Source organism: Ceratotherium simum, chromosome 37 (assembly GCF_057802395.1).
Source record: "Ceratotherium simum simum isolate JZ-2026a chromosome 37, ASM5780239v1, whole genome shotgun sequence".
NCBI lineage: Eukaryota > Metazoa > Chordata > Mammalia > Perissodactyla > Rhinocerotidae > Ceratotherium > Ceratotherium simum.
In genome coordinates, this window is record NC_141936.1 from 2,026,867 (window position 1) to 2,051,138 (window position 24,272).

The following is a 24,272-nucleotide window of genomic DNA, read 5'->3' on the forward strand; positions in this document are numbered from 1 at the left end:
CCTGTCTCCAGCACCCAGGGCTGGCCGAGTGGGGTGAGGGGCCTGGCGTGTCTCACGTCCCAGGGAGGACGCCTGGCCGAGGGGCGGTCCGCTGTGGGTGTGTCTGGTTCTGCACCTGAGCCAGAAGCTGGTGGAGATGGAGATGAAGGCACAGATGTGGCGTTCCCAGAAGCGGCCAGCCCAGGCGCACTCTCCCACAGCTCCCTCACCCTTGGGGCCAACCCCTGACACGTCAGCTCAGGTCCCCTGCTCAGCCTGGCTCCTCGTGGAGCCCCCGGGCCAATGGCCGGTCTGAACAGGTCCCTCTGCTTCTTCTTCGCCACCTTCGCCCTCTGCCAGGCGGCCAGGAGGGCATCCCAGGCCCTGCTCCCGGCAGGCGCTTTCCCAGCTTCACCCGGGAGGCGGCGGGTGCGGCCCAGCTGGGGTCCTGCTGCCTGGAGATGCGGATGCTGGTGGAGATCGGGCCCTGGGCCGGGGGCTTTGGCCCGGACCTGCTGCTGACCCTGCTTTTCCTGCTCTTCCTGGTACACAGGGCGACCTGCGATGGGGCCTCGGCCAACCCCACCGTGTCGCTGCAAGAGCTCCTCCTGGCCGAGGCCTCTCTGCCCGCCACGCTGCTGAAGCTGGCGGCCCAGGGGCTGGGCATGCAGGTGGCCTGCACCCTGACCCGGCTCTACTGGGCCTGGGAGCTCAACGACCTGCATGTCCTCAAGAACCTCATGGCCGAGCGCTGCAGCTCTGCCCTGTGCATGACAGTCCCCCACGGTGCACTGGTGGAAGGCGCCTGCACCTTCTTCTTCCATCTGACCCTCCTGCGCTTCCAGAACAGTCTTTCCTTCTACAGGGTGCCAGCCGTGGCCCTGCTGGTCACTATCATGGCCTACACAGGTGAGACCCGGCTGCCTCTCCACTAGGCCACATCTGAACCTCCATGCCAGTGTGGTTGCCATGCCACTCACACCTGAGGACACTCGGGAGAGGGGCTGCCGGCCAAGGGGGCTTGCAAGCCCACAGAGACTGGTGGGGGGGAGTCATTTCCTGGGAAGCTGGTGGTGTGCTGGACACAGCATGGTGGGGGCGGTGGTAGGGATGGGGCCCCAGCCCCTGTCAGGCCATCCTTCCTGGCCGGACCCTTCACACTCTGAGCTACTTCTGTTCCTCCCAGAAGCTCTGCACCTGGGCAGGTGGAGTGGCACGTGCAGCTTCCCAGGCCCAGAATCTGGCCTGGAGGCCCCGCCCCCTCCGTCATGCCTTCCTAGAGGGCCAAGTGCCGTTTCTTCCTCACTCACATGCCCCGCTCCCCACCTGGCCCTCAATGTCTCCAGAGAGGGCAGCCACTCTCATCCTCCCTGCCTGTCTGGACTGCCTCCCCTCCCCCGGCCAAGCCTCCTGCCCAAGCTCTCATGGGGTCCCTCAGCCCCTGTGGAAGCCACTCTTGGCTCCTAGCCTTGGCCTAAACCAGCACCCCCTTCCCAGCTTTTGGCCCCCAGGTGGGCCTTGGTCACCTGTCTGGGGCTCCCCCATGACAGCCTGCCCCTCAGCATGATGGGGAGCCCCTTTCCCACCCTCGTGGAGAAGCAGAGAGCCAAGGGCCAGTGTAGGAGACACCGACTGCTGACCTCATGTTCCTGCCATCCTTGGATTAGGGACAGAGCTGGGGACAGAACTTGGAGGTGCCAGGCAGGAGCTGCTGATAAATTCCCGAGTGGGCTCTGCCATCATTCTGTCTCAGCGATTTGCTCCTGTGGGAGGGGTCCTCCTGGCATGGCCACTCCCTCTGCCCCTGAGCACTGGGGATGGGGATGAGGCAGGACAGCAGGGCCTTCCAGGAAGGTTGCCAGGTGCCACCCCTATGCTGGGAGGGACACGAGCCTTCCACTTGGCAGGACCTCTGGAGAGGGCATCCTATAACAATGGGCTACAGATTATTCACCAAGCAGCTCGTTCCTGCTCAGGGCACTGGAGATACAAGAGGATGGGGGCTGAGGGCCGAGCTCTCCGAAGTCTCCATCCCAGGTGGGCTGGGCCCAATAAGGACAGAGCTAGGACTTAGGGCTGACTTTCTGAGACACTGACCACGGCCTGGCACAGGGCAGACACTGCGGGACCTGGACCACAATGGGCCCGGGAAGGTGCCACTAGAGTCCATGTACAAGGTGGGGAAACTGAGGCACAGTGAGCAGAGAGCTTGCCACGGGCAGGGCTCTGCAGCCGCGTGGCCTGGGATCCGATCCTGGGTGACGCTCCAGAGCCCTGCTGTCCACACAGGAGCCACCCAGGTGCCTCCCCGAGAGTCAGCACAGCTGCCCGAGCCTGGTCTCCACCCTCCGGCTTCAGGATCTGTGTCCTGCTCTCCTCAAGCCCAGACTCTGCTCTGGCCCTGCCCAGGGGGAAGTCCCCACATGCTGGCCCGGATCTAGCTGCTTTTCCAGGGCTCCCCTCGCCTGCCCAGTCTACTCCTCTCTTCTGGTGTTGCTTCGTTAGGCCGAGTCCCTCTCCACACTCTCTCTCTCTCTCTCTCTCTCTGTCTCTCTCCCTATCTCTGTCTCTGTCTCTGTGTCTCTCTCTCAAAGATGACCTCTCACAAGGTGGGGGTTTGGTAAAGAAAAGGACTGGGGGACATGAGTCTATCCTAGGGGATGACAGGTCAGGACGGGCATTGGACATCCCTGGAGAGACTCTTACCCTGGTTACCCCCTGACCCCACAAGTTTTGGCCTAGGATGAGTGGGACTCCCACTCACGTTCCCATCAGTACAAGGGGAGGAAGACGGGCTGGGCTCCCGGCCTGTGTGCAGAGAGCCCGCCCAGGCCCCGCACACAGTAGGACTCTCGGAGGGCACTTCGGAGGGTGGCTCTAGTCCTGGTGAGCGGGGCAGCTGCAGGCAGAGTCAGGGCGAGGCCTGTCTGTGCTTCCCTCTGCAACTGGGCCCTTCATGTCTGCCTTCTTCAACCCCACCCTGGCTGCCTCCGTCACCTTCCACTGCTCGGGGCACACCTTGATGGAGTACGCCCAAGTGTACTGGCTGGGCCCTCTGACAGGTAAGGGTAAGGGGTCACCGAGGCCCACAGTGGAGCTCCTGTGCCGGCTCTGAGAAACCCTGGGGGCAGGAGGCAAGGCCGGCCCTAGGCGGTAGCTCAGGGTCTGCGGACACGGATGGTCACACAAAGCATTCCTGGTGGACATGCCTGTGGGGCCCAGCCCATTGGTGGGGAGTCCATTCAGGGGCTGCTGGACCCAGAGGCTTCCTGGCTGTGGGGTCCTGAGGGGAGGGAAGGATGCCAGGTCAGCGCTCTCTGGCTGCCTTCATGGGTTCTGAGGGCTCCCCTTATCCTGGGGGGAGGGGCTCTGAGTGGCCCATCTTGGTTTGAACCTCATCACAGAGGGGGCTGGAGCCAAGGGTGGCAGAGGTGGGGGAGAGGAGGACCCCTCCGAGGTGCTGGGCAGACAGGCAAGGATGGCACCTCCAGTGGGGGCTCCCTGTGCCAGGGCTCCCGTGCCCCCTGCAGGGCATCCTCACAGAGCCAGCGGCCCCCTGACCGTGAGGGCGCTGGTCCTCACGACTGTGGAGCCTCGGGGGACGGTGGGCCGCATTAGACAGCAAAAGGGAGCGTGCTGTCTGGATGGGGCTGTGACGTGAGATGGCTGTCCCCTATGGCCCCTGGGTGAAGCCACCCTGTGACTCCCTGAAGCCAGGGAACCCCCCTCAGACCACCTACCATGGGCACCTTCCTTCCCTGCACCTCCCTCGGGCAGAGGAGCAGCAGAGAAGGTAGGGTGAGCACAGGGGGAGGGGATGGAGCCATCCACGGCCATGGCATCCAAGTGATTCCAGGCCCAGGGTCTGAGGCCCCAGGTGGAGTTCACACCCCCTCCTGCCCTTGGTCTCAGCCCCTTGGCCCCACCACGCTCTCCACACCTCTATCAGCTAGGTAATTGAGGTCCGGTGGAACTCTGAAAGCTTCCTCCACTTCTCTCAGTCTACACTGGGGGACCTCTCAGGGAGACAGCCCCAGCCTCCCGGGGGGAGAAGAAGCAAGTCTGGAGAGCCCCCAAGCGACACTCTTCCCTGGGACGATGACATCACTACTATTTGTAACTTCAGTTTCCACTGTATCTCAGTCTTGCGTGCGTGTAGTCCTAGGAAAGGGATGAAGGAAAGCAGCGGTCTCCTCCTCTGCCCCGGGTCCCTTCCCAGAGGCAGCTTCTCCTCTTCTAGCTGGGTGGTTCCATATTCACCTCCTCCTCTCTAAATAACGGGCTGGCAGGGCTGCTTTGAGATTTTTCAGTTTAGGCTTTAACTCGGCTCTCCACATGGACATGGGGATTGGACCCCTTCCTTCTTGCTGGCTCCATGCACACCCCATCCCGTGCTCACCCTGGGGGAGGTTTACAGATGTGCTGGAGGAGACCAATAGGTCAGGCTGTAGTGGCTCTGACCATGTAAACACTGGGCACAGCTGAGCTTTGACGACCCAGGAGGACTGTTTCCTGTACGACTGCTTGTTCCCCACAGTTAGGGATGGTCGCGCTTCTCCTTGGCTCAGTGTTCTGTTCCTTTCATGAATCTAGCACCAGTGTCTTCTGCTGTCAACTTCGCCCGAGATGTATGGACAACTCGGGAATTCCCCCGATGGCCCCATCCTCTATTCAGTGATGGCCCTGCGTTGCCTATTCTGGCTTACCGCTTCTCTGGGGTGGAGCACATCTCCCAACAGTGTCCTGAGAAGGGGCCCTGGCAGGAAAATTTGAGACCTCGGTGTCTGAAATAAGATGTCTTGGCTCAGACCCCACTCAATTGTCGGCGGGGCCAGGTGTTGAATCCTGGCTGGAGATCTCTGTCCTTCTGAGGGTGAGAGGCCCCCTCCATGGCCTCACATTCACTTCGTGGCCACCAGAGCAAAGCACCACAAACTGAGAGGCTTAAAACAACAGGAATGTGTCTCGCACGGTCTTGGAGGGGAGCAATGCTCTCTTTGAGGGCTGAGGGGGGTCCTTGTAGCTTTCCTGGCTTCTGTGTTGCTCTCACTCCTGGGCGTTCCTTGGCTTGTGGCCGCATCACTCAAATCTCTGCCCACCTTCACATGGCCGTCTCCCTGTGTGTCTCTGTCTGTCTCTCCTCGTAGGACACCAGTAATACTGGATTTAGGGTCCACCCTACTCCAGTGTGACCTCATCTCAACTCCTCACATTTGCAAAGATCCTATTTCAAATAAGGTCATGTTCTGAGGTTCTGGGAAGGACTGAATCTGGGGGGACACCATTCAACCCAGTACAGCCTCTAACTCCAGAACTGCAGTGGTGACGGCCGAAGCCATTAGGATTCCCTTTGGAAGCCTCTCAGGGGCCGAGTGGAGAAGAGGCTGGGAGCTCAGCACCCCATGTGCACATGCCAACTGCGTCCCTGCTTTGGTAGGGGACTCCCAACCTCTGGATGCTCCCGCTGGCCCTAGTCCACACACCCTCCTAGAGAACGCCCTGTCTCCCGCCGGGGTCAGCCGGACGTCCAAGGCTGTCTCCACGGTTATGGGCCTTTGGGACTCTGTGCTTCTCACACAGACTTGCAGTCCATCCTCCCAGGTCAGCACCAAGTGTGCCCACCTCCAGAGGGACCTGGGGCTGCAACCTGCTGAAACTTTGGGGGATTCTCTGGAACAAAATGGGTTGTTTTCCAGCTTTCTGTGCTACGGACTGAGGCGGCTGCTGCCTTGATTCCTGTTTGTCTTCCACTTGCTTTGCAGCTTCCGACGTTGTGTGGCGTCTCCTCCTCTCCCTCATCTTGGTGGGCTGACACCATTTACAAAATCTCTGTCATTTTAGAGCAGTTTCAGGAAACAACAAAACAGAGAAATGTGTTCTGTTTACCATCTTTGCCCAGAAGTTCAGTGAGAATTTGCCTTGAGGACGGGTGCGGGATGGAGGCAGCGCCCCCTGGTGGTTAGGAGTAGGAAGTGGGGGTGGCTCATCTGGGTGTGACTCTCCACCTGGCACCTATGGCTGGTGACCCTGAGCAAGTCACTTCACCTCCCTGGGCCTGCCCTTCCTCTGTAGTGGGGGTGGTACCAGCATCCACCTTGCAAGCGGAGCATGGGCACGTGTGGGCACAGGGGCCATTCTCAGGAGCCATGGGGCTGGTGGTGTTCACGGCAGCCGACCCTGGCCAGGCTGCCCCGAACTTTGCAGGCCAAGCAAGAGCTACTAGTGGGGGCTCATACACCACAGTCAAAAATCCTTAAAGGCTTTACATCAAACTTAAAGAAAATGTGCTCTCTTCTCCAGCCTTGGCAAACTTACCTTCCCAATGACCTGGACGGCCAGGTGGGAATTTAGGGTCCTCCACTCTGGGAGTTCTGGGCAGAACCTGGGGACTAGGAGTCAGCCAGGCCCCGCCCCCACCCCTTGGCCCCCTGCTCCTCCCAGCCCAGGCCCCACCCATATCCCCCATCACCATATCACCCACAGCCACCCACATGGATGACAGATCACCTTCGGGAGGCAGCCCTGGGAAGAAAGAAGCCGAGCAGGCTCTGCACGTGGCTCAGGGTGTTTGTGCAGGGAGTGCTGGACCCAGGTCCTCAGAGCACGGTCTAGAAGTGCACAGAGTTCCCAGTGGCTTGTCCCCATTTCCAAGGGGCAGGCACCCTGGGGGAGAGGGCTGCTGGGAAGAGCGAGACCAGAGTCCAGGCAAGGCCCCCCTGGTGCAGCTCTGCAGGCCCCCTCGTCCTACAGAGGGTCTGGGGTGTGAGTGTCTGGGCTGTCTTGGGTTGCAGTGAGTCCGCCGGGCCCTATGGTCTGACACTCCTCTCCTGCAGGGATGGTCCTGGCTGTCTTGCTGTATCATGGCCAGCTTCCTTGCCTTTTCCAGAGGAACCTGTTCTATAGTCAGAAGAATAAGTATCAAACCCTCAGAGGGAAGCCGGCCCTAGGGCCTACAGACACCCAGATGCCTCCAGAGGAGTGCAGAGGCCGGGAGCCTGGGTGACATAGGCTGGGGCAGTAGCCGCCAAGCTCCAGCTGAGCCTGCATGCTCCGTGTGAGCATCACGTGACGACTGGGTCCCTGGCTGGACCTTGAAACCTCCCTGAGCCAAGCAGGGGACCAGACTCACACCGCCTTCCTCCCTGGAAACCATGTTTCAATAAACTATTCCTAAGATGTGCTAGTCTCCCTGGGCCTGAGAGAGTCTTCTGGAAGGGCAGGCAGAGGTGAGGCAGATACACAGGGAAGGCTGGTCTGAGTTGCTTCCATCTTCCCACAAGGTCTCTCTTTCCTCTTTACAGAATCAGAATAAAAAGTAAGACCTATGAAAGGCCAGGGTGAGTCAGCCTGGTCCTGAGAAGACCCAAGGGTAGAAGGTTCCATAGATCGTGTCTGGCTGCCCTGGACATGCCCCAGTGCCCGCAGCCTAGGGAGATCTGAGAGGCCACCACACCCTGAGACCTGCTGGGGATGTTAAGGATGGTGGCTGGAGCCTGAGGCTGCAGGGAAGTGGGCTGGACACAGGGAATCCAATCCTGCTGGCCGCCAGCACCGTGACCCTCAGGGAGCAGCCCCACAGGGCCTCAGAGCCACACAAATCCTTTCCAATCGCTGGGGCCTTCACTGCAGGACCCTGGGCTCCCCGCCAGGGTGGAAGGAGCCTCCAGACATATCCTCCCCAAAGACCAGAGCTGATCTAGAAACTTCCACCCCAGGAGGACAAAGCCCCCTCAGCTGGGAGTTCCTGGGGCCCCATCCAGGGAGTGAGGCTGGAAGGGGCTCCAGCCCAAGGCCCCACCCTAATCTCTGAGAAGGACAAGAGGAAGAAACCACAGAGAGGCCCAGGGTGAGCTTTTCCCGGAGGACACCAAGCAAAGGCCTTGTCTTCCTGAACCAGCTTCCCGGGGGTGGGAGAGAAAGAAGACCCCCCCACCCCACTTCCCGTGGCTGCCCCTTCACCCCTTTCTTTCCACTCCCCCACCCGGCCTGGTAGTGAGGCTGCTGTCTGAGCCCCAGCCTCCTACTCCTTCCTCAGAGGGGCCTCCCTGGGAGCCAGTGAGCAGGCCAGGCCACCCTGGGATAGGGCCTGAGAGCCAGCCCTGTGTGGCTTCCAGAGGGCCTGATGGGGCTGTGCAGAGGCTTCTAGAAAAAGGACTGTGAGCACAAGGCAGCGATGAGATGGAAGACCAACCAGCTCCCCTTGCGGGGGGTCTATGTGGATAGGGCGGGGCCAGCGCTAGGGGACAGTCACCACAGCAGCAGCAGAGACAGCAGAGGCTGTATCCCGGGAAGGAAGAGGAGCTCCTTCTGGGACGGCCCCGAGATATGAGGTGGGGGCCAGCAGGCATATCTCTCCCCATAGGAGTCCCTGTGACCTCTGCACAAATACCGCCAGGACAGAGACTACTGGGGCTCTGGCAGTAAATTAGGACAAGGAGGCACACATGGGGACACTGCAATAAAGCACATCAGCAAGTTATCAGAACCGTTCGAGGAGTGGAGCATCTCTATTTTGGAAAACTTTTAACATTGTGAAGCAAAATCCACAAGCTGGGGAACAAAAATTGAATTTAAGGAACATTGCATTTGACGAAAAGAACACAATTTTCATATGAAGCTTTGATGAACCAATTAGGTCCCTGTCCAGGACTGAGGGGAGGGACAGTGAGCTCAGGAAATCCCTTCCACGTGAGCCGCATTTATAAATCATTGTCCTGAGAATTCTCAGTCTATCCGGCTTCAATTTGAGGGATTATGTAATCACTGATCTAGGAAGGGCGATATTCGGGTGCGGCCAGATCTCCAGGCCGCACCAGGCCTGTGCCAGCACAGGCACTTGGGGTGGACGAAGAAATGGACTTACTCTGCTTCTAAAACTAACAGTTTCAACTAATTAAATTTAGGATTAAAAAACAGTCTGGGAGACACTGTTACAACAAGACCCCTTTACTTCGACACTCATCATGTGGGTGTGTGAACGGTTCTGGGAGACCTGCCCCGTGGACGCTGCGGCCCCCCCGGCCTTCGGCCCGAATCCAGCTCTGGACGATGATTACCCGCTCGGGGTGGGAGTTTTTCTTGAGAGGGAGCCTGGTCTCCAAACTTGTTTCCTGTGGCACCCCTCTCCTCCCCGCCCCCACTCTGACCCTGATTGACATCTCTTGGTACTGGGTTCCCCAGAGCACACTTCAGGGGGTTCCTGCAGGTGAGATGGGGCCATGGGGGTGTCCAGCGGGGACCTGACCTCAGCTGTGACCTGGGCGCGGGCAGGCTCGCTCTCCTCCAGCTCGTCTCCCTGGGCTTCTGCTGGGAGACAGCCCTCCCCTCACCAGGGACAGTGCCCCAGATGCCCTAAACAGAGTTCACAGGTCAAACCCACCACTTCAGCCAGGCCTGCCCTTGGCAACTTAGGAAGGTGACAAAGATCTCCCTGGATCTCTGACTACCCTGCCCTGCTTGCAAGTCTGGTCTTGGGTTTGGAAAGGACCTCAGAAATCAAACTGTCACCCCTGACACCCTCCCTGGCCACCTTTGACCTCAGCCACTGCCTGGCCACACCCAGTGACAGCTGGAACTGACGACTGTGGGCAGTTTAGAACTCTGCAGGGTGGGGCGGGGCCAGAGACACAAGCCCACGCTGAGGGCCCACCCACACGGCTTGACTTTGGGCACCGTGGACCCTGCTCGGCTGATCCCTCTGTCACCATGGCCCTCAAGTCAGGTAGGGCCACCGTGGGGCTTAAACCCAGTTGTGGGCGTCCAGCTGTTCTTTATTCCTCAGAGCACTGTCAGATCATGTCAACACCAGGGACAAAAGTTGACCACCAGGAGGACGGCAGGCCTCCTTCCCAACGACCCTGAATAACCCTCCAAGGACAGCTGCCTCTGAATGAGGTGGACACGGGGGTTCATCCACCTGTAATCCGGAGGTGCTTTTCACCGCCTCACAAGGTGGCGCGGTGGCTCGCCATGTCAAGGGCACAACACAGTGTCCAGCACCAGACAATGCCCAGTGACCATCCACGTGGGTCACTGAGATGGTCCAGCTGGAGCCACAGTCGGCTGAGCAGGACCCTGCACTTGGGGGACGGGTCTGCATCTCCTCCCTGGTCTGAGTGTCGTGTGGAGGCCCCCCTGGGGAACGACTCTGACCCTGCCGGCGACAGGGAATGGCTCCAGCCCCTCCAGAGACTGTGTGGGTGCCTCTGCTGAACCCCCTGGGTCTGACCAGAACCAGATTCATCCGTAGGAAGTGGTGGTTCTAACCTGCAGCCACCCCCTCTGTGGGCCTCATGCCCAGAAGCTGAGAAGCCTTGTATCCTCCGCTCCCGGAAGAGACCAGGAAAGACTTGCTTCCTGAGCCCGATGGGCGCCCATCACTTCTGAGAGCTCCGCCCTGAGACTTGCCAGCCAGGACAGAGTCCGGCAGAGGCTTTTCCTGCCTGTGACCTGCGGATTTGTAGTTCCTGCACAGTCTTTATCTCACTTGGAAGCCTGGACTTACCTGCCGGTTTCTGCCCTAAATTCCTGTGCTGGTGGCCCCTCCTGTAAGGAGAACAACTGCAGTCAGCTGTGCGACTTGGGAGGCACTGGCAAAGCCTCCCCCATCGTGTTACCCCCCTGGAAACTGCCACAATGCCGGCCCCCAGCAAGAGTGTGGTGTGGATTGTGGATGGGGACAAGGAGTCTGAGGAACAAAAAGGCACAGGAAGAGGGCCGTGGAACCCAGAGGATGCCGAGGATACTCCCAAACCCGCGGAGGTCACAGTGCCAGGCCTGGGGGCTGAGGAGGGGCCAGCAGGGAGCATCCTCACCATGTCGTCATGCTCACCACCACCGTTTTCATTCCCAATCCTCTTTCTGCACCTGCTTCTTTCTTCCTGCCTGTTCAACACGCACCAAACAAGGACAGCCCCATCACTTGGGGATGGGTGCACGCATCCCCTCACTAGGCCTGGAATCCGGACCCGGAAGCCAGCAGCACCCAGGGCAAGTTCTACCTGTGTCCACCTGCTCCCGGTGCCTCGGGATGTCGACCACAGTCACGCTCCGTCTGCCTGCCCCACTGCACTGTCATAACGTGCGGCCAGACCACCCTCACAAAAAAATGTAAACGAGATCATGAGATGCCACTGTCCCAAGCCCGCGTCCACAGATACTCAGATCTGAACTCCCGTCCTGCTCGGTCGTCCCCAGCAAGGAGACGGGGACGTGCAATTGCTTAGCTATCGGCTCTTCCCTGGGCAGAGTAACTAAGATTTTCGGGGTCCACGACCCACGAAGCACAGAGGCCAGAGAAACCCTTCCCCAGCTCCCAGCTTCTCCTACCACCCTCAGTCCTTGTGGCTCCACTCCGGGCAGTGGCCCCCTAGGATGACGCACAAGCTTCTTTCCAGTGTGGCCGGACCCTCGGGTTTGCAGTCACTTTCTTTCTAATCTCGCCTGTTATTGTCCTTGGAACCCACTAACAAACACTTAATAGCTGTTCCTTTAAACACTTCAAAAGGTAGATTTCCATCCCCAGGTCACCCTTGGCACCTAAATTTCCCTCATCTTTTCATCCCAACCTTCAATCTTAGAAAATTGGAGCCTACAAGACTCGCTAAGCTCCTGGCTGAGTCGTTGGACAAACTTGGAGCCCCCTGTTCCTCTCAGCTGGCCGAGGGGGAATCTGGGCTGCAGCAAAGAATTCGGGCTGCACGTCCACAGATCCCACGGCTGGAGGAGGATCGTCCATGCTCAGGCTACAAGGAAAAGCCGCCCACGTCTCCAGACAGCGCCAGCCGGGTTTGGACACGCAGACCAGGGGTCAGCAAACCACACCGAATGCAGCCTGCTGCTGCCTTTTGTAAATAAAGGTTTGTTGGAAGGCAGCCTTGCCAGCTCACCCACACAGCGTCTCTGGCTGCTCTCACACGACCACAGCAGAGCTGACGAGTTGCAAAGGAGACTGGAAATGTTAACTCTCTGGCCTTTGTAGAAACAGTCTGCTGACAGCTGATCTAGACCCAGGGCTCACAGCTGCGTCAAGGACTGACAGGCGATTCGTTTCTGATCATCGCCTGTGCTGTAATTGTCTAGTTCAATGACTCCACGGCTCCTCTGACCACGAGAGGGCAGAACGAACTCACTCTCGTCCAGCTATGGACATGGTTCTCCAGACGACCTTATGAGAAGGCAGGATTCCGACAAAGGGCAGCTATGACGTCAGAGGCGTCTGTTCCCCGTCGGCTCCCACGTGCCGGTGGCCAGAAGGGGGCACCGAGAGAGAAGAGCAGCCTTCCCTTCACAGCCCCGGCCGCCGCCCTGGTCCCCAGCTAGCCGTAAGCTATCTCAGAGTGTCAGCGTTCGAAGGGGAGTTTTCGTCTGTGATGAAAAAGGCAAAAAAGCATATCGGGCACCAGCGACTGCGCCCCAGCATCCTCCACCCTGGCCCACATGGACCACCACGTTGTATCATCCAGCGACAGCTCAAGCCTGGCTTCCTCCCACCCATCTTCCCGACGAAGATGATGGAGGTGCCGTGGTCCAGCTGCTCTGCCTCCTGACCACCCCCAACACAGAGCAAATGCCTGCCTCCTGGGACCTGCCCAGTTCCCCAAGATGGGGGCCCCCTCCTGCAGTGAGTAATAAACCCCACGTTGGCTGCTACAGGTGTCTCTTGGTGGTCTTTGGTCCCAGCCTCGAGACAGGTGACCGTTTCATCAAAGGTGTCACCACTACACATCACGGGCAGCCATTTATCCTGTCCCTCTAATGGTTTTCTCATTTCGAGGCCCCAAAGCCAACGCCCTACGACTCAGGCCCTCCCTGGGGCTCTCCAGGCCGGGCAAGTCTGAGGCGGAGCTGTCGCGGCGTTTCGGCAGGGAGATAGTGACTATCAGGGCAATATTAGGCCTCTTGGACTGACCTCAATGTCACAGACAGAAGGACCGAGGCCTGCAGTGCCTGGACCCGCAGGGGCCTCCCAGCAAGTCCAGGGGCCGTTTCTCAGGGTGACTCAGATGGAGAGCGCAGGCGGGATAAGTCCATCCCACTCCTCTGCTCAGGTTGGCTGTTTGAGGGAGTCCTAGAAATCCTGTGCCTGAAAAGAGATCCTGAGGGCTTACCCACCCTGGGCTCCCATCACCCCCAGCCTGGGAGTTACCCCTAGGAGTCCTGGCCGGGCCCGCAGATGGTGCTATGGCGTGGGCTCCCAGGGCCGGGCTGGGCAGGGGAGAGGGCAGCTCCGTAGCCTCTGGGTGGGTCCCCTGTGATCTCCAAGGCGGGCCACCTGGGGTGGGAACTAAGGCCAGCCTCCGGCGGCACAGGCATAAGCTTTAAAGATTTAGACACAGGGGCTGGCCTGGTGGCACAAGCAGTTAAGTGCACGCGCTCCGCTTCGGCGGCCCGGGGTTCACAGGTTCGGATCCCGGGCGCACACCGATGCACCGCATGTCAGGCCATGCTGTGGCGGCGCCCCACATAAAGTAGAGGAAGATGGGCACGGATGTTAGCCCAGGCCCAATCTTCCTCAGCAAAAAAGAGGAGGATTGGCAACAGATGTTAGCTCAGGGCTGATCTTCCTCAAAAAAAAAAAAAGAAGATTTAGACATGCATGTGGGTCTCCACCTGTAGTCGTGCCCTGGGCCCCACAAATGTTAGGGGTGACCCTGGATCCAAGGATCCCCAGGATGCAGACGAGGACACTGAGGCTGAGAGTGAGCCTCCTGAGTTTGCATTCATGAGGCTGGGCTGGAGGACCTCACTCCGCTGGACCGCTGGACTGTGGGCTATCCTGCGGGCAGGTCAGTGTCTGCAGCCCTAGCACACTGGGCTCCCAGGCAGAGGCCAACAGGGCGCTGGCAGGCAGGCTTCCAGAGGCTGCAGTGGGTCGAGGACCCGGCAGCTGTGGGGTAAAAAGTAGAGGAGTTGGGAGAGGGGAGACCAGTGCTCCTGGGTGTGTGCTGCAGGGAGGGGAGAGGGTGGCACATCTCTGGAAAATGCCAGGGACAAGCACCTCACTGTCAAAGTGGACCTGGTCTGAGAGAGTTTGGAATTCCCTAAATGGACACCAACACTTGGTGATGTTATGTGCCAAGCAAGTTCTACGTGCCAACATAAATCAGATCACTTACTCCTTGCTATGGTCTGAATGTGTCCCTCCAAATTCGTATACTGAAATCTTAACCCCTGATGTGATGACATTAGGTGGGGCCTTTGGGAGGAGACTAGGTCATGAGGGTAGAGCCCTCATGAATGGGATTAGTGTCCTTATACAAGAGACCCCACAGAGCTCCCTCGCGCCTTCTTCCAATGTGAGGACACAGCGAGAAGGCTGTCTGAACTGGGAAGAGGCCCTCACCAGAACCAGGCCGTGCTGGCACCCTGATGTCGGGTGTGAGCAATCAGTGTCTGCTCTTTATAAGCCTCCAGCCTGTGGTGTTCTGTTTCAGCAGCCTGAGCAGAGTAAGACAGTCCTAGAGTCGGGAGACACAGCTGGAGGGTCACTGGACTGCAGGATGGGCCTGGATCCCCCAGACCACTGCTCGGCACTGGCTGTGGAATCTGCAGGCCCCCTTGCCCGGAGGCTGAACAATGCCCGCTGAGGTCTCCCCACCTGCCCTGCCTGTTGGCACTGTGGGCCTCTGCTGAGCAGGCTGCTGTATCCTGTTGTTGGGTCACAGCGAGGATTATATTCCCTTCGTAAATTACCAAAAACTTTAATCACGCTGGGCACAGCTGGGTGTGGAGAGGCAGATGTGCGTGGTGGTGCGGGAGGGTCTCCGGCCCCGGAAAGCAAAGCGCCCCCCTCTGCCGCCACCCCTCCAGCGCCAGAAGCCGCCCCCTGGCTCTCTTTCCCGAGACTGAACCCCTCTTTGGGAAGAGAAAAGGAGTTGGAGCAGCCCACTCCAGCCACACAGAGTGCGAAACCCTTGGAGGGGGATGTGTCACGTTGCGGCCCTCCAGGCCCTCCAGGGACAAGGAGTAGAGAGGAGGCGGCGGGGCGGGGCCAGGTACAGGGGTGGGGGGGGTTGGGGCGGGGGGAGGGCAGACATGGGTGGGGCCTGGAGCGATGGAGGTGGGTCCTGGCACCGAGCAAATTTGGCAGGACGTGGGCGACCTGGCCTCACACTTCCAAGCCCAGATTCCACCCCCGCTGGCCAGGGCTGTCCAGCCTGTCCCTGCCGGGTGCTGGACACCAGGCTGGGAGCAAGATGAGCAGAGACAAGGACAGCGACTCTGGGCCCCCGTCCAGTGCGTGAGGCACAAAGACCTCATAAGCTGTACCTGACGAGTGGGAGTGGCATTGAGAAGAGACAGGACCCCTTGGGCAATCCTGCCCCCCTGTTCTCCCGAGAGCGCCTTCCTGGGGACAGAGGATCACTCGGTTGCATCTGCCTCCTCAATGCCTGGGTCCCCTGCCTCTGCCTGCCCCCTGTCCCCTCCTGGCCCTCACACCCCTCTGTGCCTGCACTGCGTCACCTCACTCTTGGAGGACCCTTTCCTCCTCCTTAGCCAAGCCCCTCTAGAGTGTCCCACTGAGTCCTCCCACTGTTGCTGGCCCTATCACAGTTCCAGTCCCCATCCTGGTCATGACGCCCCACTGCTGTCTTTGTTCTGGCCATCCCTCCCTTGGACCCTCAGAGCTGTCTTCTGTCCCAATCCTGCCATCCAGTCCCCAACCTGCAGCACAGGAGGTGCCAACCTGCAGCACGGCCTCCTCGTTCCTCTCATGCAAACCCTCCCGTGGCTCCCCGCAGCCTTCAGAACACCCACCAAGCCCTGCTCCCCGCTGCAAGGCCCCTGGGATCCGAGCTGGCCCGCTTCTCAGCCTCTCTTCTCCCTGCCCCTCCACGTGAGACCCCAGGAAAGCAGTCCTATCAGGCTCCGGGAGTGCACATTTCCGGTCCCAGCGCCTAGACCAGTGCCTGGAACATGGCAGGTTTTGGTAAATACTTGACGAATAAGTCAGCACTAGGAGCTCATTGTGCCTAAACTTGGAAAGCAGCAGTTGAAGAGACTCTGGTAAGTTCCTTATCTGTGGATGGTGGCCCCTCCTCTCTGTGCAGATCTGGCCTGGCTGACCCCTCAGCCTGGGCAGCCTGCTGTGTCCAACATTGCCACCCGGCTGGAAGGGCCTGGGGCTCCGGCACCCAATTCCTCAAAGGGATCAGTCCTGAAAGGTAACTCCAGGTGCTGCTCCTTGGGGGAAGATGCCCTAAGGGGGGCACTAAGGCTAGAGGTGAGGACACAGCAAGATGACAAACCCACGCTCCTCCCACGGGCTTGCCAACAGCCCCAGCCCCAAGGCTCCCCTCTCTCCCTAGGCCTCTGCGAGGCAGGGTTCCCGTGGAGCAGCCGCATCTTACCAGAGTTGGACCTGGGCTGCTTAGGCTGGAGGCAGAGGGCAGGGCTGGCTGGGAGGGTGGCTGGAAGTGTCAGCAGCCTCGGAGGTGATGGCTGCCTCCCAGAGCCAGGACTGCTTTTCATCACTGCCCCAAGCGCATTTGGACAGGTGGAGGCGGAGGGTCTGGCTCTCCAGTGGTCACTCAGAGCTCAGGGTTCTCTTCCAAGGCGCCACCTCTTCAGAGTGACACAGGAATGCTCCTATCTTGAGCCCCTTCCCTAAGCACGGGATTAGACGGGGGGTGGTGGGCGTGCAGACTTTATGCCCCATTTAGGTTCTGTGTGGGGGGAGCAGAGAGATGCAGGGCCAGGGCCTCTGACCTGCTGCCCCTGCCCTCCCCGCAGCACCACAGAATCCCCAGGACCCGGCGGGGGCAGAAGAGTGATGTGGTCAGACGTGAGACAGGGAGTGGACGGGGGCTGGAGGGTGCTCGGGGCTTTGGGCCCAGCCTGCTCAGTGACAGCCCTCCCTCCACCTGGGTATCTGAGCAGGAAGGATGCTTACTTTTGGGGCCAGTTTCCAGACTTTCACTTCTTAAGGAAAATCCCGGTGACCCGCCAAGTGTGGAGAAAATTAGCGGAGGCCGGAAAGCCTGAGCCTATAGCTATAGGGAGGGGCTGAGAGGTGGTGAAGAGTGGGGGCATCTGGAGACTGTGGGTGTGTGCTGGGAGATGTGGAGTGCGAGGAGGGGGCTCTCCCCCCACAGGTAATGGAGTAGACCTCTTTGAGGCTCTTTAAGAGCCCAAGTTAAAAATTCTTTTAAAGGAATTTCTTTAAAATTATTTGGTGGCTCTGTCTCTTTAAATGCGACACTGCGCATAGATGGGCACCCTGCAGCCCTGGGATATTTGGGTTTCATTTGCAATGGTGTTAATGGCTTGAAGAGAGACCCTGAAACTTCCAACCGCCTTTGGTGTCTAATCACATTCTACAGGAGACAGAAAAAAATCATGTCTTGTTTTTCTTTAACATCCCTCCCCGATATTTGCCAAAGGGGTGGCTTCCTGGCACTCAGAGGGCTCCTCACTTCCTGAGCATCTTAATGGGTGGAATGCTAGAGATTGGAGGTCACCCTGGGTCACTCTGCATCATGGAGCTTGAGGGCTGGGGGCGGGGGACATACTGCAAAGGACCAGCACCTGAGAGGCTGGCTCTGCCTGAGGGTAGGCACGGCAGAGCTTTGGAGAAAAGATCGTGTGGTGGTCCTCCTTTAACTTTGGGGTTAAAGTCTACTTGCTGAGGGATAGCCCATCTTCAGGCCCATAAATGGTCAGAGACAGCACCAAATCACACTAAGATCAAGGAGACTATTTCTCGTGGACGCCGTGGAGGAAGGGAGTGGGCTGCATCGAGGGGGCCTGGGGCTCCCCGGGCAGCATGCTGCAGGGCCGTGCGTGGGCCCCTCCTGCATCCCTCTCCTCGGCTGCCTCCCCTTGGGCACCCAGCTCGGGTGCTCAGACACAGGAGCACCCCACATCCATCCCCAGAAAGGCTAAGGCATGGCGAGGAGGGCCCCCACCTCTTCCTGGAACTCTGGCCACAAAATAGCAGCTGACAGCATCCCGGCAGCAGCTGGCGTTGGCCATGTGAGAAGCCCTCTGCCCGAAGGCGACCACCCTCTGGACGAGGGGGCAGGCCGTATTCGTCCGCTGAGCCACGAGCGTGGCCAGCAAGGCCACGTGCAGTGGGAGGAAACAGACCATGAAGGTGGCCAGGTTGGCCGCCACCACGCGGAGGGCCTTGAGGATGTGGGCGGTGGCCTGCGGCGGCACCTGCACCGGCTCACGGCTCATGAAGGAGGTGCCAGAGCAGCTGCCCCAGCAGAAGCGCAGGATGAGCAGCGGGAGGAAGACGAGGAGCTGGGAGAAGACCCGCCCGAAGGGTGTGGCCCTGCCCTCTGCAGACGCTCTCCCATCCTATAGCCAGGACGTGGGCAGGGCCAGGGACCGACGAGCAGCAGCTAGAGGGCCGCACAGGTGAGGGCGGCCTGCAGGGGACGGCACAGGGCGGCGCAGCGGTCAGTGGCGATGGCCGTGATGAGGCATGTGCTCCTGTAGGTGTTGACGTAGTCAAAGCTCTTCGGGACCCTGCACGGGGCACCCTCCAGTGTGCAGGACCCCCGCCAGGCCCAGCAGCAGGATGAGGCTAATGGAGCGACTGGTCACCCCCTGAGACAGGATGTTCATGTCCGTGCTACAGTTGCGGGAGCTGTTCCTGGGGGCCACGGCCACAGACACGGCGGCCAACGGCCTGAGCAGGGAGGAAGATGGTGGGAGCTGCAGCCAGCTGGGAAGTGAGAGGTGAACCGGCTGACCAGGCAGAGCTTCACCTGGGGGCGGGGATGGACATGCTGTGGCCTCTCTCCCTCCTCTCTGCCTTCCCACTCCATTTTTCTCTCCTTCTCTCTCTCTCTCCCCCCACTTCCAGTGCCAGCCCCAGGGCTCCCTGCACCACTCAGCCCAGTCAGGGTGCCCCCTCCCTAACCCCAGGGGGCTCCACAGAGGCCCCCTCCAGACTGTGCCCTGCCCAGTGGGACGAGGGGCCCAACCCCTTGGCCTGGTGCCTGGACCTGGACCAGTGGCATTCTGCCAGACAGGGGGCTCTGTGGCGGGGCTCTTCACTGGGCCCACAGCCCACGACCTTTTCCGGGTCTGCACCTTTGCCCAGTTATCCCGTCCCCCGAGGCCATGTGGCCCCATCCAAGGCCTTCCTCCCATGGCCCTAGTAGCGGGGCCTCCAGACTCCTCTGGCAGGCAGAGCTGGCCCATGGTCCTTCCTCAACAACCCAGGACTCCCAGCCACTCTCAGGACCCCTCTGAGGGACCAGAAGGGGTTCCAGGATAGCCCTTGGGACGCCCGGTCTGCAGAGGAAGGAGCACCCCCCACCCCGTCAGGAGATCGTGAGGAGCCTGGCACCTCTGTGGTCTGTCTCTATCTCTCCTGGCTTCTGTTGGCCTCTCTGCATCTTGCTGTCTCTCTGTGTGTCTCCCTCACCCACCCCCGACTTCTTCCCACTCGGCTCTCTTCCTTCTCTCTCTCTTCGTCTTTCTTGGGTTTCCTCCCTTCTTGCTGGCTCCACTCATCGTCTTTCTCACTCTCGTCTCTGGCTCTCTCCCCTGTCCCCCCACCTTTCTCCCCTCCCATGTCTATCACTGTCCCCCCAGTCTCCCGTCTCCATCTCCCTTTCCTTTCTTTCTTCCAGACTGTCTCCCCCGACCCTGTCTCTCTCACTCCACCCCCTCCTTTCTCCCCATCCATCTCTCACTCTTCACCTATCTCTCACTTTTTCTCTGTTCCAGAGACTGTCTCTGTCTCATGGGGGCTCCTCCCATCTCCTGATTCCTTGCAGATGTCTGTCACACCTGCCTGACACAGAAGCTAACTGTCGCCTCTGCCCCTGCCCTACGCCTGCTTGGTCCTGGAGCTCAGGACCAGCTGCCCACACTCAGGCGTGGCCCTGGCCTGGGACAGACAAGGCCGGATGAGGACTGGCCGGACGTCCTGGAAGCCCTCCATGGTGACCAGCAGATGAGGGCTGGACAGGCCTGGGAAACCCCTGCGTGCAAACCTTCATCTCAGAGTTCCGGAACGCACCCTACTGCAGGGGTGTATTCCTGCCCGAGCGCGTGGGTGGTCCCGCCCTCAGCAGCCCCAGGGGGATGGCAGGTGTGAGTGAGGGGCCTGGGCTGGGGGCCACTGCCTGAGGGTCCAGCTGGCCTGAGGGTCTGCTCTCCCCCAGGTAACAGTGGACAACAGCAGGACTGGCCTTGAGACCCTAGCCAGGCCCACCTGTGGGAGGAAGGAGCCAGAGAAAGCTGACTTGTCCCTCTGCTCAGGAAAACCTGGGGGATAGAGGGCAATGAGCATCGCACTTCCTCCCTGTGAATTCTTGAAGCTGCGAGGAGGAGGATGATGCCTGGAGCAGGTGCCCTTGGGGACACTGTGAGGATCAGTCTGTCCGCACACACCCAGGGCCTGGGTGGGAGCATCAGGCACAGTGGGTGGGCACTGTGGGTGTGGCAGGGGCTCTGAAGTGGGGGCTGGCACCCTCTCTGTAAGAGGTATGTGCTCCTGCCCCCTGCCAACCTCCCCAGCCCCAAGAGGGTCTCTTGGTGGTCAGTGTCATTTCCTCCCTCCTCTGTGCTCTCCCAGGTGGCAGAGGCTGCAGGCTCTGCCCGCGCAAGGGACAGGGTGCAGACTCTGCCCGCGCGAGATGGGGAGGCTGATGCATGCTTTCCTGTGTGGGTTTCAGCGTGGTCAGACTTTGCCTGCCGTTATCTAGCTGAGGACGTGGGCAGCAGTTTCCTGATGTGCTGACCTTTGGGTTGGCTGCCTCTGCACTCCGCCACCCTTCCCTGGGAGCAGGGCCAGTCCTGACGTGGAGTCCCTGCGGCTCCAGGACTCCTGCACTGCGGCTGCATGGGGCTGACCTGGAGGCTGGGCAGCAGCCCCATGCCCGGCCCCCGCGGCACCTCCCTTCTTGCTTTCTCCTGCACTATCTCTGACCGATACATCCTCCCGCACAGAAGACTGGACATGTGTTCTTAGGAAGAATTCCGCTGAGGGCCCGCGGACCATGGGGACAGCCGGCACACAGGCAGGTGGGTCCCTGAGAAGAGGAGACACAGAGCAGCTCTGCCCACCGACAGCTGGTGTGTGGCCTGTCCCCTCGGCTGCCTTGTTGCTGTGACCAGCTGCAGCAGGCTTGAACCTCAGCAGGGACAGGAAGCGCTTTCACGGAGAAGCCAACCGCTCCAGAGGGAAGACCCACAGATGCCTCCTCAGCGCACAGTGGAGCCCACCGCCCCAGCTGCCCCAGCCTGGTCCCCACATCAAGACGCAGACCACAAACGCGGCCTGAGAATCTTCGCACAGAAGGAAGGAAGGGTCAGAACAGAGGAAAAGGAGAAAATCAGAGGAACAGACTGAATGGGGGGAGCCAAAAGGACTTGAGAACAGCTGCGAGCGACTGGAATAAATAATCCCCAGCAATAAAAAGGCAGGACCGCGGACCACCTGGCAGCCCTGAGGGATCAAAGAGTCGTGACGTTGAGGAAAGAAGCTGGACAAAACGGGTACATGCCACGTGTCTCCGTTTACAGAATACTCTAGAACGTGCACAGTAAGCGGTAGGGACAGCAACTCCGTGGTGGCCGGGGGGAGGGGGCGGGGTGACAGACCCACAGGCACATCCACACGTCACAACTTAACAAAAGGTACCCTTTGAACCCGTGCGGTTCACTGGGGATCAGTTATGCCTCGATAAAGTCGTTTAACAAGATGAAACAGAAAAACCCGCTGAGAGCTTCCAGGAGATGGCACAGCCGTGGGGCAAGAAGGGGATGCTACTTATAAAAAGTAATTACCAAAAACCAAGAAAGAGCTCCTGAATAATCACTGAAAGAAAATTTAGTGACAGAGTTGTGAAATAAAGATGAACTATTCCCAGAAGAGCTAGAGGTTAGGAAACAAAAATAAAGAAGGAAAGCAGGCCATCCCAAGGCCTCCGACCTCTGACTCACGGAGTCCCGGAAGAGAGGAGCTGGCGGAAGAACCGACTGGAGGAGGACGCCCGTTTCTGGAAGTGAGGGCTTGGGGCTCCAGGTGGAGGAGTGCACCATGTCCCCGCGACGGTAGCTGAGTGGAAACCCAGACCAGGTGCCTCTGTGAAATGTCAGTGCTCGGAGGACACAGAGAGCCTCTGCAAAGCTCCCAACGTGGAAAAACCAGGCAGCAGACAGCTTACTCGGAGCTGAGTGAGGTGGGACTTGCCAGCAGCACCCTCAGCCTCTGTTTGAAAATTGTCGGCCACTTAGCTTTTGCGTCAAACACAGCTCTCTGATCAGAAGCAGCTTGGTGCTGGGCTGCTCTCCGGGTGCCCCCCAGGCCTGGTGTGTGCTCTGCAGCCACCCGCACCTGTCCACTCCTTGGGGACCGCAGAGGCCCCCACTTCCTGGGAGGTGCATCACCTTCAGCAGACCGCCCACGTGCCCTCTGGCTGTTCCCAAGTGGTCTGGGTTGCCAAGCCCTCACCAGCCTACCCCCTCCAGACCCTCTCCAGGGCAACTGTGGGCCCATACGGAACAGGGTCCCTAGCCCGATAAAATACCCCAGATGTACTCCTAGCAGAGGGAGAATGAGCTTGTGTCCTCCCCGTACTCCTGTTGATGCAGCCTCAAAATGAGTCCGCTTTGCTTTCAGATGCCTGTTCCTTGCTAACTCATGGTGAGCCCGGTCCTGATCAACGTGGTGGGCTGCCCCTAAGCCCTCCGGGGCTCCGTGGACAGTCTCGTGTCTTCCACCGGTCCTGGCCCGGCGCAGAGGACGCTCAGAGTCTGGGGCCATGAGCAGGGCTCAGAAGTCCGTTCTTGGGATGCCTGACAACGTCCGTGCTTTCGCCTCAGTTCCTTTTCTCGTGGTTCCTTCACAGATTTTGTGAAAGTCCAGCTACCTCCACTGCGCTGAGAGCCAGGAGAGCAGGAGGGAGGGGGCTGCGTGCAGACTGGGAGGAGCAACACCCCTGAGGGCCAGCGGGGTGGGGCAGCGGCACCCCTGGAGGCTGTGCATCCATCAGGAGGCTGGTGGGTCCTTGGAGAGCTGAGGGCTCCCTCCACCACCGGCCCCACCAGCACTTTCACCAGAGACCCTGCAGAGGCCCAGGAGGGCCAGCCTCTCCCCTCCTGCTGCTCCCATTTCCTCCCCCCGTGAGGACAGCCCTGCGGGCACATGGCAGGAGCAGGCGGGGCTCGGCCCTGACCTGTGTAGATCTCACAGCACTCTGCGCCTCTGAGCCAGAGGCAGCCTCAGAATCCCTCTTGACTACTGCCTGCCCAGAGTTAACGTTTCGGCCTAAAGCTCTTTTCTATTGGCCGTCTACACTGGCCATCTTGGTGCCCCCTCTCCTCAGTCCCACAATGCCGGGGGGCAGCTGGAGTGGAGCACCATGCCCAATTCTGCCTGTTTCCCTGGATCCCCACTCTGGCCAAAGACATGACTAGACGTCTACACTCAGCCCTGGCTCCGCTGATCAGCCCAGTGGGCATCTTTCCCTAGGGTGACAATCATTCTGTGGATTCCTTGGTCCCTTGGAAAATGAAAACCCTGGACAGTCAGGGTAGTAGAAGGGACTGGAAACTGTCAGCTTGGCCATGCCCCCAGAAGGGTGGGGCCATGATGACAGCAGGCAGCGTTCCAGGTGGGGGTCTGGAGGACCAGAGTGGGGTGCAGACACATGGGGAGCACTGGATGAGGTGAGGGGTGTGGGGAGTCGTGGGGAGACTGGATGGGGTGAGGGGTGTGGAGAGTCATGGGAAGCACTGGAGGGGGTGAGGGGTGTGGGGAGTGGTGGGGAGACTGGAAGGGGTGAGGGGTGTGGGGGGTGGTGGGGAGACTGGAGGGGGTGAGGGGTGTGGAGAGTCATGGGAAGCACTGGAGGGGGTGAGGGGTGTGGAGAGTCATGGGAAGCACTGGAGGGGGTGAGGGGTGTGGGGAGTGGTGGGGAGACTGGATGGACTGAGGGGTGTGGGGCTAGTTGCAGGGCGCCTGTGTCTGGGGGCGGAGGGGGGTCCTGAGGCTGGGGAGGGGGGCAGGTCTGAGGGAGGAGAGGGTGCAGTCCTGCCTACAGGAATCTGCCCACAGCCCTGCGATTGCTCAGGCCTGCATCTTCACTTGGTCTTGAGGGGCTGGACGTAGGGGGCTCCCCTGGGTTGGGGTGGCCGGTGGACAGGTGGGAGACCGTCAGGCAGAGCGTGCTGGGATGCAGTGTGCAGTGGGTGGGGAGGAGGGGCATGGGGCGGACCCCAGGAACTGGGCACTGCATCGGGCCAAGGACTGGGCTCTGGACACTGGCCACAGTGACTCCTGACTTTGGCCTGTGACAGATCATCAAAGTGCCGGAAAGGTC

The 24,272-nt window shown here is 59.9% G+C and overlaps 1 protein-coding gene and 1 pseudogene across 1 annotated transcript; one reads left to right on the forward strand and one right to left on the reverse strand.

Annotated features, from left to right (window-relative positions):
- The first annotated feature begins 282 nt into the window (after positions 1-282).
- AQP12B (aquaporin-12) lies at positions 283-6,982 on the forward strand. The gene is given in 4 exon segments (XM_004427806.2): positions 283-382; positions 385-888; positions 2,925-3,041; positions 6,813-6,982. Coding segments are annotated over 4 exon segments (891 nt in total).
- A 10,879-nt stretch (positions 6,983-17,861) lies between these two features.
- LOC147912282 (G protein-coupled receptor 35-like) lies at positions 17,862-19,885 on the reverse strand (annotated as a pseudogene).
- Between the last annotated feature and the right edge of the window lie 4,387 nt (positions 19,886-24,272).